This window comes from Suncus etruscus, chromosome 12 (assembly GCF_024139225.1).
Source record: "Suncus etruscus isolate mSunEtr1 chromosome 12, mSunEtr1.pri.cur, whole genome shotgun sequence".
Taxonomy (NCBI): domain Eukaryota; kingdom Metazoa; phylum Chordata; class Mammalia; order Eulipotyphla; family Soricidae; genus Suncus; species Suncus etruscus.
In genome coordinates, this window is record NC_064859.1 from 5,893,328 (window position 1) to 5,907,996 (window position 14,669).

Sequence of the window (14,669 nt, forward strand, 5' to 3'; positions counted from 1 at the left end):
GAACTGAATGTGCACAGAGGGTAGATGGGGGAATAGGACCTGGATACATTGCTAGAGAGATGCTGGCTAGCACTCTGGTGGGTGTGGCATTACAGTGCATGCTGTATTATTATTTTTATCATTATTCTTAACAGTACTGGAAATCACAGTGCCTAAATTTAAAATAATGCAACTCCCTACAAATGCTTCAATTCATACATGTATTACATACAAGTCAAGACATATAGTCAATCTATTGTTTTTTAATAGGGCTCAATCCTTTCAGTACAATTTTTCTCCATCAATAGAGTAGTAATAAATCTACACTTGAGTTATTACTCTGGCTCAACTACTGATTGAATTTTTTAAGTCTCCACTTCAAATAAGTCTTTCTCCAAATATAACTTCATACTGATTTACAGAATAATAGATTTACTCACTTGCATATTTGAAAATCCATTGTCAGAGCCATGAAATCCTCCTCCACAATATTTTCTTTCTGAAGGGTTCCTAATTTTGACATGATACATACAATTTTATGTAACCCATTCATAAAGCAAAATTGATAACCATAATAGTTAAACAAGGAATAAGTGTCTATTTTAATAAATAAGCAAAAAAATAGATAAATAAAAACACGGGTCTGTATAACATCCTAAAATGCTACCTTTTGTTTTGCAAACCAGTCAGCTCCACAGTAAAGGAGAAGAAAACCATAACCTGGTTTTGAACCTTAACTGTGCTATTTACCATAACTCTGGCAATATATTTTTCTCTTAGTTTCAATTGTGTAATGCTGGGTCACTCATAAAAAATAAATGTTTTTGAAACCAGGGGTCTCAAACTCGCTGCCCATGGGTCGCAAACGGCCCTCCGTACAACATTTTGTGGCCCTGCCCTAGAGGAATCTTTTTTTGATTTGTTTTGTTTTAGTTGTTTGGGTCACACCCCCCAATGTTCAAGGCTTACTACTGACTTTGCACTCAAGGATCACCCCGACTTTGCCTCCTGCAGCTCGCAGGTAAATTGAGTTTGAGACCCCTGGTAACCTAAAGAAATTTTGGGCAATAAATGCTATTCACTATATATTAATTTTCCAATAAGGCAAAATATTGGAACCTTTCATTCACATTCTCTTTTATTTAAGAGCAAACATAGTACTCTTGAGTGTTGCGCACTGCTATGTTTGGAGGGGCCAGGTTCCTGAACTGTGCTTGGGAAGATCATATAGAGCAAGTCTGCATATGCTTAGCCTATTGACCTATGTCTCTGCCCCCACATTTTTCTTCAAAGCCAGTCTTTTGCAGAGCAGGTAATACAGTACACTGGAAGGTGAGGAACCACCAGGGAGAGAATTGGTAGCTCAGGTGCAATGTAAAGGAACTTTCTGGCTTGTTAGTTTAAAGATGGAAAATTTTTCAAAGGGATACTAATTGATTTTTTCTTTCTGGAAAGAGGGAAGTACACAAATAATTTTGAGAACTTCTGTAATCTAAGTACTAAAAGCACAACTCTTAATCACTATGAAGATGATGCAGTTTTGTGATTTCTGCACAGGCTTTGTTTGGCAGGATATTATCACTTTTTGGCACAGATGTAAAGGTTTATGCCTTGACTGCATGGCTGCAGCATGTGTATATCACCTGACGCAGCCCTTGAAAGCCCCCAGGACTTTCAGATATAGCTCTGGAAGCTTGTGCTACATAGATAATTGTCATCATCACAGAGAAGCACCACGTCCTTGTCTACTGAGCTGGTAGCTAATCCATGTCCCTCAAAAAAAAGTGGGAGTGATAAAAGTCTAATATGCTGAAAATATTCATAACACAAATAATTTGTTTAATACTCCTACAATGATTTTTATTGACAGTTGATATAATGAGAGTGTAGAGAGAACTCAGTTTTATAATGAAGGATTTTTGCTAATCATTTGCTGAAATCTGATGGTATTACTAGGTATAACCGGACTGTCCAGAAGAGGACCATGGCAAGTGGTGACACTAACATGTAACATAAGAAAGGTAAAAAATGTGGACAGAGTACTGGTCCCTTTTTACAAGGATACTCCCTCCTATAGACTTTACAGTGTCCAGAGACATTTTCTTGGTTGTCACATCTATAAAAGAGTTTTTCATCTAGTTGGTTGAAGTGTTTTCAAATATCTTACAATGCAAAAGAAAAGGCTCCCACAGCAAAAAATTATTTGATCCAAATGTCACTAAGCCAAGTTTGAGAAATCCTAAAAGAGGGTCAAGAAATCATATTTATGCAGTTTGTATGGAACAACATTATTGGAAAGGGCTTAGCAGTTATCTTGAATTACTTTATCTATGAGTATATCAGAACTTACAATGCAAGTTGCCACTGAGGGTCCATGTAGAATGTTAAAGGTTCAATTCTATCACTTTTGGCAAAGTGCAAACGTTTAGGTAAGAAATACTTCAAGTAAGGTTTGAAATGCTGGTTTGGTTCCCGGCACTGAAATAGTAGGAGAAAAAAACTGTATTACCCTATTTCTTTAAAAATAAGCTGTTCTTAAAATTTCTTTGAATCCCTTATTAAATATCACTCATATTTCATCAGCTTGTTTAATAAGCCATATGTGCAAAATAGGAAAGTTCTTTTTAATTTACTGTCAACAAATAAATTCTTTAAACCTTTCAATTTTAGGTTAGGTTATTAGACTTATACTTAAAGAACTTTAAAGAACAGAATGTTCAAAAGTTGGCTTAGATACTCACAAATTCTAATTCTACAATTGCAAGAATAAATATTGAAACTTTTCAAAATATCTATAGTATGTTAATAATATATATTATTATAAAGATACTCACAGAAAGATTTCTGGCAATGCTTTCATAATTAACTAAAGGAGAACAATAATAAAAATTAATATCTGTTTGTATGCTATAATTATAAATAAAATAAATGTGAAATATAGAATATTATACTTAATCTATATTTAAATTCAATAGTAGAATTCAATATTTTATTTATGAATTATTAGTCATTGACAGAAATAAGAAATATTTAGGAAATTCCCATGACCATGAGTTATGTTACCTATTAAATAAAAAGATAGGTTATAGAACATCTATCTTCCCTTGTTTATTTATACTTACCAATTTTAACATATGATGACCTATTCATTATTAGCCTTTTAATACAATTCCCCATCGTTTCATTCATCTACTTAACTTCACTATATTAAGAACAAAAATGTGTTTTTATACATAGAAAAAATCTGAGATAAAATTTCAACCTTAACAATATTCAGTCCCCAAAGAGAGAGGAATTCAGTTGTGAACTTAGAAAGCATTTGGTAGAAAAATACTACTTTTTTTTTACTTTATATAATTTGGAATTATAAATCCAGCATGACCAAATTATAAGAAGATGGAGAACTTAGAAAAAGATAAGAGTGACAGTACTAAAAGTGAATTTGGATACCAAGTCTAGCATGCACTTACTTGATATACTTTTGGCTGATGATCTGTCTAGTTTTATAAAATGATTTTCTTTTTAAAAGAGGGACAGCACCTATCAGTACTACTCTAGTCAAAGCTACACCAAGCATGGACTGATGATTCTCCGGGGTCATAAGGGCCATACTTGGTTGTACTATTGATGCTCACGACCAAGTGTTGATTTGTCCCGGTTCAGGGCCATGCACATACTAGACATATACTTTATCACTGTGGAGTTCTCTCTAGACCCCTCTAAAATTCTTTTCATAATATTCATCACAAATTTAAGATTATACAGATAAAAGAATATCTAGCTGGAGAGTCTGAGTGATAGCACAGTAGGGCATATAGGATCTTGCTTTTGCAAGTGGCCAACCCTGGTTTGTTCTTGGACATCCCATATAGTCTTCGGAGCCTACCAGGAGTGATTCCTGAGCACAGAGCAAGAAAAAAATCTGTGAAACCACCAGATGTGGTAAAAAAAAGTTTTATAATAATGTTATGATGTTATACATATTTTATATGTGTATAAATAAACACATAAGCTATTGCTCACTTTGGAATACTTGGGAACCTAATTTACATAAGTGTGTGGCTAAAATTTAACTATTTGATCTTAAACATCTCTATCAAGACCACTGCTTATAGTTTTTATAAAAATTTAAGATATATTTTAATAATTTATAATAAACCATTATTATTTAAAAAATCAAATACTAATTAAAATTTGATGTATATAGATTATACGTTTAGAGTCACTGAGTTATTATAATTGCAAATTCTTTTTGTTTTGTTTTGGTTTGGTTTGGTTTTAGGGCCATACTTAGCAGTGCTCAGGGATTACTCCTGGCTCTGCACTCAGAAATCACTCCTTGGCACTCAGCAATTACTCCTTTTAGACTCAGGTGACAATATGGAACGCCAGGTATTGAAAACAGGCAGGCCACATGCAAGGCAAGTGCACTGAACAACCAAAACCTAAAGAAAATCTGGTAATTGTTTGAAATTATTTTTTCTCTATACATTTCAAAGTTAATAACAACAAAAATATAAGCAAAAATTTCCTTAGACATATGAAAATTACCAAGAATAGTGATCAAAAAAGAGGAATATATCATATGTAAAGTTTTATCATCAAACATGATTTGAAAAATATTTTGTATTTTAAAAATTTGCCAATGTGGGTTCTATATGATGTTGAAAAAATTTTTTTCTTCTCTTTACAAAAGGCACACTTACTTTGGGAGGGGAAGGATGTTTTAGAAAAGTTTTTTTTTTTGAGGCTAGAAATCATCATTTAAATGTTGTCAGCATGCCCCTCTGCATAATGGATTACTTCCAAAATAACTATGATTTATTTTAAAGGAGTGTCCTGATCATTGAAACTTTTAAGTAAATAAGTGAACTTCACTATCTTTTTTTCCTAGCACTAGTAATCTTAAAATTAATATAAACAAAACACATATTGCAACATAATATTATACTAAGTTCATCAAATAAAAAACTTAGTCGTGAGATAAGTGGTTAGGTTTTTTTCTCCTCACATGCCATTCCTAAGAATCCCTCTGGCTGTGGAAGTACTGCTTTGGAGCTTTACTCATGGAAAGTAAATTAAATTTAGCCATTTTACTTTATTTTAGAAATAGGTGGATTTCAAGGAATGAATTTTCCATAATGAATAAATATAATGACTTTCAAAATTTGCAGAGAGATACTCACATGAATAGTATTTATCTGGGACATCAGATGGTCGCAAACGAGCTGCAGGTCCATAGACAACTTTAATATTTTTAACATCTCCCAAATATTTATTCAGATATATATATTTTTTACAACTGCCTTGTTCCATGCCTAAGAGAAAACAAAAGTTCTATATTTTTCATGCTGCAACATTAATAAAAAGTATTATGTCTTAACACAATTTCATTCACTTCTAGAATTCAATTCATTAGACATATATTTAGATCTCATTTAACTAAATATCTAATAGGTTAGACAGAGAATTTCAGTATTAAATTTACTATCTTAACATTCAAAATTTCATTTTCTTTCTTGCCAAAAAAGTTAAAAATTTCCTATTATTTATGTTCTATTATTCTTTATGTTCTATTATTATGTTCTAATATTTATGTGAATAAAAAAGAATGCCTTCGTGATATGAAATTAGACATCAAAGTAAGAATATTTTCCCAACATCAAATTGGACATTAACTTAGAATGCAAGTGTCTGTCTATTCCAGGACTGGAGCTTTTTAGGATAAAATTTCCTAGCACTGTTTTTGAATAAGATTTTAAAAATTGGGGCCGGGAAGGTGGCGCTAGAGGTAAGGTGTCTGCCTTACAAGCGCTAGCCAAGGAACGGACCGCGGTTCGATCCCCCGGCGTCCCATATGGTCCCCCCAAGCCAGGGGCGATTTCTGAGCACATAGCCAGGAGTAACCCCTGAGCGTCAAACGGGTGTGGCCCAAAAAAAAAAAAAAAAAAGATTTTAAAAATTATTTCTGAAGCAAACAATATGAAAAACTCACAAAAATAATTATTTTATTCTATGACTGCATACTGCATGTTTTTAAAGTAAATGTGAAAATAAAAGTAAATGTAAAAATATTACCAAAATTAGAATATACTGCTTCAAAAGATATCGATCTATCTCCTACCAAAAATATGTATGTATGTATGTATATATGTATGTATGTATGTATGTATCGATCTATATATATATACATATATATATCTGTGTATATATATACTGCCAAGGAAAAATAAACATTATAATGTATTCAAATTAAACCTAAATGTTAGGTTTACCTAGTCTTAATATTGGAAAAATGTTTTAACTACTCAAATTCATGATATAAGCCTTTTCCAAATTCAAACATGGCTGTATTATAGTTGACAGGCTTTTTATATTTCTCTAAGTTCTGTGTTTGACTCTTTTTCATTTGCTTCTAATGCCTTTACAATATACTTTAAAGATTAAGCCTGAGCAGAGATATAGGATTGTGTTTTGATCGCTGCATTGCATACAATTCCCTAAGCAGTAACAGGATTATCTCTGAGTGCAGTCAACCTAAGCACAGTCAGCTGCTGCCCAACCCCCACCCCCCCATCCAAATAAAAGAAAATAAAGTTAAGCTTGTGAGGGAAAAAGTACTAATTGAACTGAGGGAGCGAGGTTTAAAATAAAGGGTAAAAGACACAAATCCAAATTACCATGATCTGAAATAAGGATGAGGTTCAGGCATTTATGCAAGTTCAGCTCTTTTAGACCATCCATCAACATACCAACCATGTTGTCAACTCTCTGCAATGCTCTGATGACCTAAGAAAGGAACACAAGCCTCTGTAATGCATTCCTTACTAAAGGCCATTTCTCTGCAACACTGTCCTTTTGTTAAAGTATTTTAAAGCAGTGAAAGAACTGCTGGAATGAATTGATTGACACAGGCTAAGACAAGTCAAGTAAGAGAAAGGACACAATCTAACTGCTGACAATAACACTAAGGACTACGTTTCACTTATTCTCAATCAAATCCTGTGAATAGCATTAACTGGCTAACTCTCTGAGGTTCAGAATGCTACTCCTGATTTCATTCAAATTAGCACTAGTTCAAAATCAGTGTTTGGCTAGAAACTAATATACTCTGAAGGCCCATTTTCTACAGTCAATTCCTTCTAATAATTTCTAATCACTTAAATGTTTACTGTGTAAATACTTCCTATTTTCAAGTTGTTTAAAATTAGTCATGAGGGGTTTAGAGAGATAGGACATTAAGCGTGGGTAGGGTGTTTGCCTTGCAAGCTGACCTGACTTCAATCCCCAGCATCCCATATAGACCAAGCACCACCAGGAGAAATTCATGAATGTAGCGCCAGTAGTAACCGCTGAGCATTGCCAGGTATGGCTCAACAACAAATAATAAATACTCATGAGATTTATTTTTTATCATTTTATGTACTTAGTTTTTTTAAACTAGAATACTTAGGAATACAATTCATTATTTCCTAATAAAATACAGATATTATATGCATTGATATAATAAGGACACAGACTGGCATATGGTTTAGGCAAAGTACTTTTTTTTGGCATTTATCTTTTCCTCTCTGCTTGAAAATCCATCTGAGGAAAATGCAGTTTGGTGTATATTTTGTATTTTATCAGATAACTCTAACCAGCATAACTTATCTAATATTATTTCTAATATCACTAATATTATTTCAACATAATATGCAACAAGGTTGAGTTTTAAGTACTGAGATACAATGGGTTTTGATGAGCGAGTAATACAATTTAATGAAGTTTATAAGAATAGTGAATATCATTTGAAAAGCAATGAACTTAGCTTTTAATGAATATAAACAGAAATAGAGAAACAAGGGACCAGAGAGAGAGCACAGCCATAAGGCTTTTGCCTTGCATGTATCCAACCCAGGATGGTCCTGGGTTGGATTCCTGGCATCACATATGGTGTCCCGAGCCTGCCAGGAGGGAATTCTGAGCACAGAGCCAAGAGTAATCCCTAAGTATTGCTGGATATGACTCAAAAACAAACAAAAAAAGAAAGAAATTAGAAAGAATTTAGTGAATTAGAAAAGGTAGAACTCATTTTAAAATGTTTATAATCTAATAATCAAGCAACTGCAAAATGAGTAACTTTTGCCCAAACTGACCAAGATATGGGTCTTACATGTCAATGACTTTAGTAAAGAATGAAGTATATAAATGGCCATCTGTCCAAATTAAGTTAACAATTACTAGAAACTTTTCCTTTCACCAATCATGACATGGCCACATTTATTGCCAAGATGAAGATCTTCCTTACCTCATGGCTAAGAAGGAACATTTATATGCAGTTGAAGGTCAGAATAAAAGCAAGAGCATATGGTGTGACTAACTACATTTGAGCATCAGAGATGGATTAGGAGTGGGGGCACCCAGTGGTTGTGGGTGACTATTTCTTTCTTGGTGCCTGGGGAGTCACTCCCAGCACTTTGGGGGGGGGGGAGTCAAGTGATGGCTATAATTGAACCACCACTTATACTCTTGGACCTATGGTCCTTGATATTCCCAAATATCTGGGCAGGACCATCCAGAATTTTAATTACTGGATTTCCTTGAGACACCAGACAAGAGTTCTGAGATCAGGGATCCTGGCAATGTTCTTTCTCCCTTTGATTGAGGGCAACAACATTTGCAAATCATTTTTTAGTGTTTCTTTTCATATCTAAGACCTCAGAAAAGGACCTAAGAATAGCAGAATATAAGAATGTAACAGATTGTCTTGTGTGAGCACATTAATAACCCAAGAAAGAGGTTCAAGTCATTATTCTATTCTGATGCTTCCTGACAGAAAAAAAAATAATGAGGCAGTACAAAAACTGAAAATAGTATTAAATTTTTATTTTACTTTATTGGTTTTGTTTTTATTTGAAATGTCAAATGACTACAGCAGTTGAAATGTGGCTGAGTCACAGTGTGTCCTGAAAACAATATATCAAATAATATGCAGCATTAAAAGTTTATAAATTGCTCCCTACTCCAAGTTCCCCAGAACCCACTCAAAAATACAAACTCTTTCAACGTATCTATATGCTTTTGTAAAAGTTTTCTATCTTTTTTTGGGGGGAGGGGCACACCCGGTGACACTCAGGAGTTACACCTGGTTATGTGCTCAGAAATCGCTCCTGGCTTGGGGGACTATATGGGATGCTGGGGATCAAACCTCGGTCTGTGCTGGGTCAGCTGCGTGAAAGGCAAATGCCCTGCCGCTGCACCATTATTCCGGCCCAGTTTCCTACTTTTTTATGACCAAGCTTTGTCACAAGCAATCTCAGAATATATATATATTTACTAAAGGGGAACAGAGCAGAGATTCTGCTGCTATTTCTCTTTTCATAAAAAATTGAAATCTGGGGCTGGCGAGGTGGCACTAGAGGTAAGGTGTCTGCCTTGCAAGCGCTAGCCAACGAAGGACCGTGGTTCTATCCCCAGGTGTCCCATATGGTCCTCCCAAGCCAGGGGCAATTTCTGAGCACTTAGCCAGGAGTAACCCCTGAGCATCAAACGAGTGTGGCCCGAAAAACCAAAAAAAAAATTGAAATCTTTCTCATTTAAAATATTTTCAGAGCACTTTTATCAGTTAATAGAATGAATACAGAATTGAAAAAAGCTTCAGGAATAAAAACTGAAAAGAAATATACAATTGTTTTAATTTACTTTAATTACTATTCAGAGTATAAATACAATCCAACTGTAGATTTAAATCAAGTGTGTCATTTACTTTGATAAATCTATTCTGCATACACATTCTTTTACCAAAAAATAATCAAATCTTTTTTTTTTTTTGGGCCACACCCGTTTGACGCTCAGGGGTTACTCCTGGCTATGTGCTCAGAAATCGCCCCTGGCTTAGGGGGGACCATATGGGACGCCGGGGGATCGAACCGCGGTCCTTCCTTGGCTAGCGCTTGCAAGGCAGACACCTTACCTCCAGCGCCACCTACCCGGCCCCAAAAATAATCAAATCTTATAGAATGTTCTCTAAGCCTGCTTCAAAGCAAGGTTTGGTTAGATGTTAGCAGGATGCAATAATTACAGATAAAAAATGTACTTACTTCACTGCTGACTGGTCCATACATATGCCCTGAAGAATCTGGTTCTTCTAAATACAGAGTGTAAAAGTGTGGTCTAAATCAAACAGTACCAAAATGTAATATTTTACGAACATATTGGAAACAAAGTGGAAAGAACAATTTAATAGTAGTTATTAAAATATTTACAACATTGGTAACATTTATACATTTCTGAAACATAATTTTGAGAATCTTCAAAATGTATCTATAATAGTTCACTAAAGATGTTGTTGGCATATAAAATACCACAAACATTGTAAGGTCTGTTTACAGTCTATTTTAAAATAATTGTGCATCAATTTCTATAAAACTCTGAGATATGGACAAAAAAGAATTAGTCATCTGCATACCTTTCATCTTTGGGAAGCTGCAGCCATTTAAGAACTGTTAATATTCTTTCTTCAAATGGTATTGAACTAAAATGAATAAATAAAATGAAACATCTGTAACTGTTTGGATTAAACCTGAATTTTTATGCTAAACTTCATGAAATGTAATCTCAACCTGCCTATTGTGTTTGAACAGTGCAAATTTGTTTTTTTGACTAAAGAGCAAAAAACTAATCTTATTCATTAAAAAATTAAGTTGTGATGAAGTTTAAAATGTTATTTTTATACTCTTTTTAAGTATACTTTCCCTCTACCAAAGGATAGCAGTGGCTACCAAATAACTTGTGTCAATATTTTCCAGATGGGAAGCTCATGAAGGACAATGGATTTGTATATACTAGGGAAAAGAGCAAGGGGAGCAGAAAGTTGCCAACAACATTCTATCAGTAGAAATTGTGATTTCCTCTGGGAATATGATTGAATTTACACAATTTGATCGTGAATACAGCTAGCTATATTCTCCTTATATCTCAAGAAGTTAAAAAAATGCCTAGTAAAATGCAAGGCATGGAAAATCACAATTACCATGAAATGAAAATAATAGTAAGTAGTAAGGACAGCACACTGATATCAAACACAAAGATTAAATAACAACACAAGTTGTCAAAGAAAAGTTATTTCTGAGGTTTTGAGTTTGTGGACTACATCTGAAGGTGCATAAAAGGGACATATGCTGCTGGGGATTAAACCCAATTCTCCCACATGTGGATTAAGTGCTATAGTAAAGTCCTTCAAGCTTTCTCCCTATCCCTAGTTTATCATCTTTTTTTGAAATTTATGATCTTTTCTATTAGTTCTTCCAGTGTATTTTTATACTGATGTTGTAATTTTTTAACTTTGTTATTTCCTAAGTATAAGTTTTTGATTTTGAAATTTCTTAAGTATAAAGTAATCTCATTGAAATTAACCTGAGTAAGTCTCCCAGAACAAAATTTTTTCAATGCCATGAACTTTTTAACATCCTAGAGATCGATAGTTTTTTAACTTTACTTTTATACATATTAAACTACTACGAAAATGCAAATCCAGAAATGCCCTTGATTACTGCCTTTAAATATTATTTCCAGACCAGAGACTCTTTCCAACCTGCACCTACTTTTAATATTTCTGTCATCTCTGGCTCCTAATTTCCATGCTTTCTAGGAGATTGATCCACACAGAGACCTCTTCTTTCACATGATTTCATTATTCACTATTACCCAACACACTGTGCATAAACCACAAACAGCACTTTCTAAAACCTTGTTAAAGCTGTTCAATTTTACTGCCTTTTTATATTCCATCTAACAATTTATATATTCCATCTATGTTATCTTTCAAATGCCAGGTACCTTCCTAAGGTGTGATTAAAAAAAAAAAGAAGTTGAGTTGGGGTTAAAAAAAAATGTTATACCCTATAGGTCTAAGGAAAAAGTACATATGTACTTACCCATTATATATTTTATAGTAATCTGGGAGAATTCCATTAATTTTCACATCTGATCCTGGCCAAAAGAATGTTCCACTCCTTAGGCCTTGATATTTTGCAGTAAGCCAAATCTGAGGAAAATAATGAAGGAAAGTTAGAAAGTTAGGTAAAAATAAAATCTCAGAAGTGTTCGAGTGTGTTCATGCAACACTAGAGCATTCTTCTTAAATGGCAAAATGTTTTTAAATTTAATATAAACTCCAGAATCTAAACTACAAAATAAGCACGTAGCATGATTAAATAGCCATCAGCAAGATGATGAACTTCAAATATTAATATGGAAAATTGGTAATTTTGCAATGTTAATGCAATATTCATAACTTAATAGGTTCCCCTTAAAAGAAAAATCAATAAATGCCTTTAATGTGTTTATATTTTATCTAAATAACTAAAATTTATTAAATACTTATTACTGGCCATTGTAATTCTAAATAGTATTCTATAAGCAAACTAGATTATTAATTCAAATGATTCTAATAATTATTGGAGGTAGTTAATATTACCTATAATATAGAGAGAAGAAATCAAAGTACAGGGCATTGTTCTAATTTCCCCAAAATATAGCTAAACTTGATTTTGTAACAATTAACTGTCATGTTCTTGTCTTTCTAAGAGGAATATCAAATAATCCAATAATTCTCATGGAAATAATGTGTCAATTAAAAAATTTCAGAAAATCTAAATGACAGAAACCTCTATTAGCATATTCAAATAATGCCAAGAAATGCTGGGCTTTTTCAAAATCCTTGAGCATTTTTATGTAAAGTATTATTATGTACTATTAGTTCAGAACATAAAATCCAGCAGGAAAAAAAAAAACAAATTCAGCTGTGAAATAAATAATTTTCATTAAACTATGAATCAAAATATATGTATAAGATGATCATTCACATTCATATTCATTTGTGAAAGAATGGCTCTGATATGGTAAAGTTAGTTATTAAAAACTGCAATGGGAAAAAACCCTCCAAGGATATGATGCCAGGTTGAGGCTCAAGTGTAGAGCATTTTCCTTACATGTGGACCAAGTTGAGTTCAATCCTTGGCACCACAAAAAATTATTTTATAAAAGAAAGGTAGGAAAATAAAAGAAAAAGTTCCAAGAAATCTAGTATTTTACTCTTACTGAAGTGTACAAGAATAATTAACTATTTTAGCAGTAGTTAAAATAAAAAACAACTTACTGGTTCTCCTTTGTACCACTCAGGATTAAATTTCTCTTTACTTCTAAGTGCAAAAGAAGCATTCATTTGGGGATCATACATTTTATTGTCAATTATGCCATGGGATTCTGGATAAAGTCCCTAAAAATAAAAATGCAGATTTCATGCATGTTTTTCAATATTAGTAAAGCCACAGAACAAAACTTTCAAACAGAAACGGATAACTATAAACTATAAAACCCTAATAGTTATGTAGGAAATTATAAAAATTGATCATAAAAATATGATCAAAATAACCAGTCATAAAAGGCATTAGAAGGTGCATAATTTTATATTTAAAACAGTAAAAACAAGTGAAGCATGCAATGGATGAAGCTCTCAAATTTTAAATGAATAAATAGCATAGCTAAGTGAAACTTTTCTGCATAACAAATTCCTTTTTGGTTGAATCTAAGTATAATATGTAACCTTGCAGGATAAAGTATTATTTTCAGACTTCAGTTCTAAGATCTAATACATTTTAATGGCTTTAAATGAAATCTGAGGCTGATGGGACTCAAAAAATAACACCACAGGTAGGGTGTATGCCTTGAATGCAGCTAACCTGGGTCAATCCAGACATCTCATATACCCCTTTTACCCCCATCCCAAATCTGTCAGGAGTGATTCCTGAGTGTAGAACCAGGAGTACTGCTGGGTGTGACCCCAAAACATAAAAGGCTGGGAATATGTTGAGTGTGGGCAGTATGGGCACAAAAGAAGTGAGCTCTATAATTTGTAAGGAAAAAAAAAGAAACAAACAGAGCATCTTGACCCTCAAATATCACCTCTTCATAAAATGAAAATTCAAGATAGAAGCAGAGGGACCTCTTAAGGCACAGAGAGGGAGGGTCAGAAAAAATCAAAAACTACTTTTTTTCCTAAATATATACAATGGAAAAAAATGATGTTTTTCTGATATGACATCTAGTTATTTCTTTGAAAATATTAACATTCCCATGTCACTTCTATGAGACTGTAAAAACAGAAATAAACCTATGTGTGTTCCCAGCCCATGCACATGGTGTGTCCACATGGATATGGCACCCATACCTCCAACCCAAGATGTGGACTTTGAATATTTTAACTTTGGGATATGTACTGGATCTTTCTCCTTTTGGAGAGGACTGGACTCTCTCTTGAGATTGTTTCTCTCTATCTTATCCTCTCCCTCCCCTTGGAACTCCAAATAAAACCTGTTTATATCTACAAAAACAATGAAATGAGTCTCTTACTGTGACAATGCTGTAGTGATTAGGGAAAGTTTTTGTTGGATACACTGGTCTCATATTTTTAGTATATGTTCCACAGGTTTCTACAAGAGAAAAAAATATTATTAAATACAATGGACAATCTGTAAATTTTCTAAAAACTTTTCAAGTGAAATAATTTACAAAACTGTTTTCTTCTAGAAGTTAAAATTCATAATTTAAAAGTCTTTCCAGATATAGTTTTTTTTTCTGCAAACATAATATCATACTATGCATTTACTATGGTAATTTTAATGTCCATTAAAAATTATATATTCAAG

The 14,669-nt window shown here is 33.3% G+C and overlaps 1 protein-coding gene across 1 annotated transcript in view; it reads right to left on the reverse strand.

Annotated features, from left to right (window-relative positions):
* The window catches only part of ENPP1 (ectonucleotide pyrophosphatase/phosphodiesterase 1), a 92,832-nt gene that overhangs the window by 26,446 nt on the left and 51,717 nt on the right, over window positions 1-14,669 (reverse strand). Inside the window, exons 8-17 of the mRNA XM_049785016.1 lie at window positions 14,374-14,453; window positions 13,121-13,240; window positions 11,898-12,007; window positions 10,430-10,495; window positions 10,062-10,134; window positions 6,660-6,768; window positions 5,166-5,297; window positions 2,814-2,845; window positions 2,330-2,457; window positions 420-489 (exon numbers count right to left, since the gene is read on the reverse strand). Of these exons, the coding sequence (XP_049640973.1) occupies window positions 420-489; window positions 2,330-2,457; window positions 2,814-2,845; window positions 5,166-5,297; window positions 6,660-6,768; window positions 10,062-10,134; window positions 10,430-10,495; window positions 11,898-12,007; window positions 13,121-13,240; window positions 14,374-14,453 (920 nt within the window). The remainder of the gene's footprint in view (window positions 1-419; window positions 490-2,329; window positions 2,458-2,813; window positions 2,846-5,165; window positions 5,298-6,659; window positions 6,769-10,061; window positions 10,135-10,429; window positions 10,496-11,897; window positions 12,008-13,120; window positions 13,241-14,373; window positions 14,454-14,669) is intronic.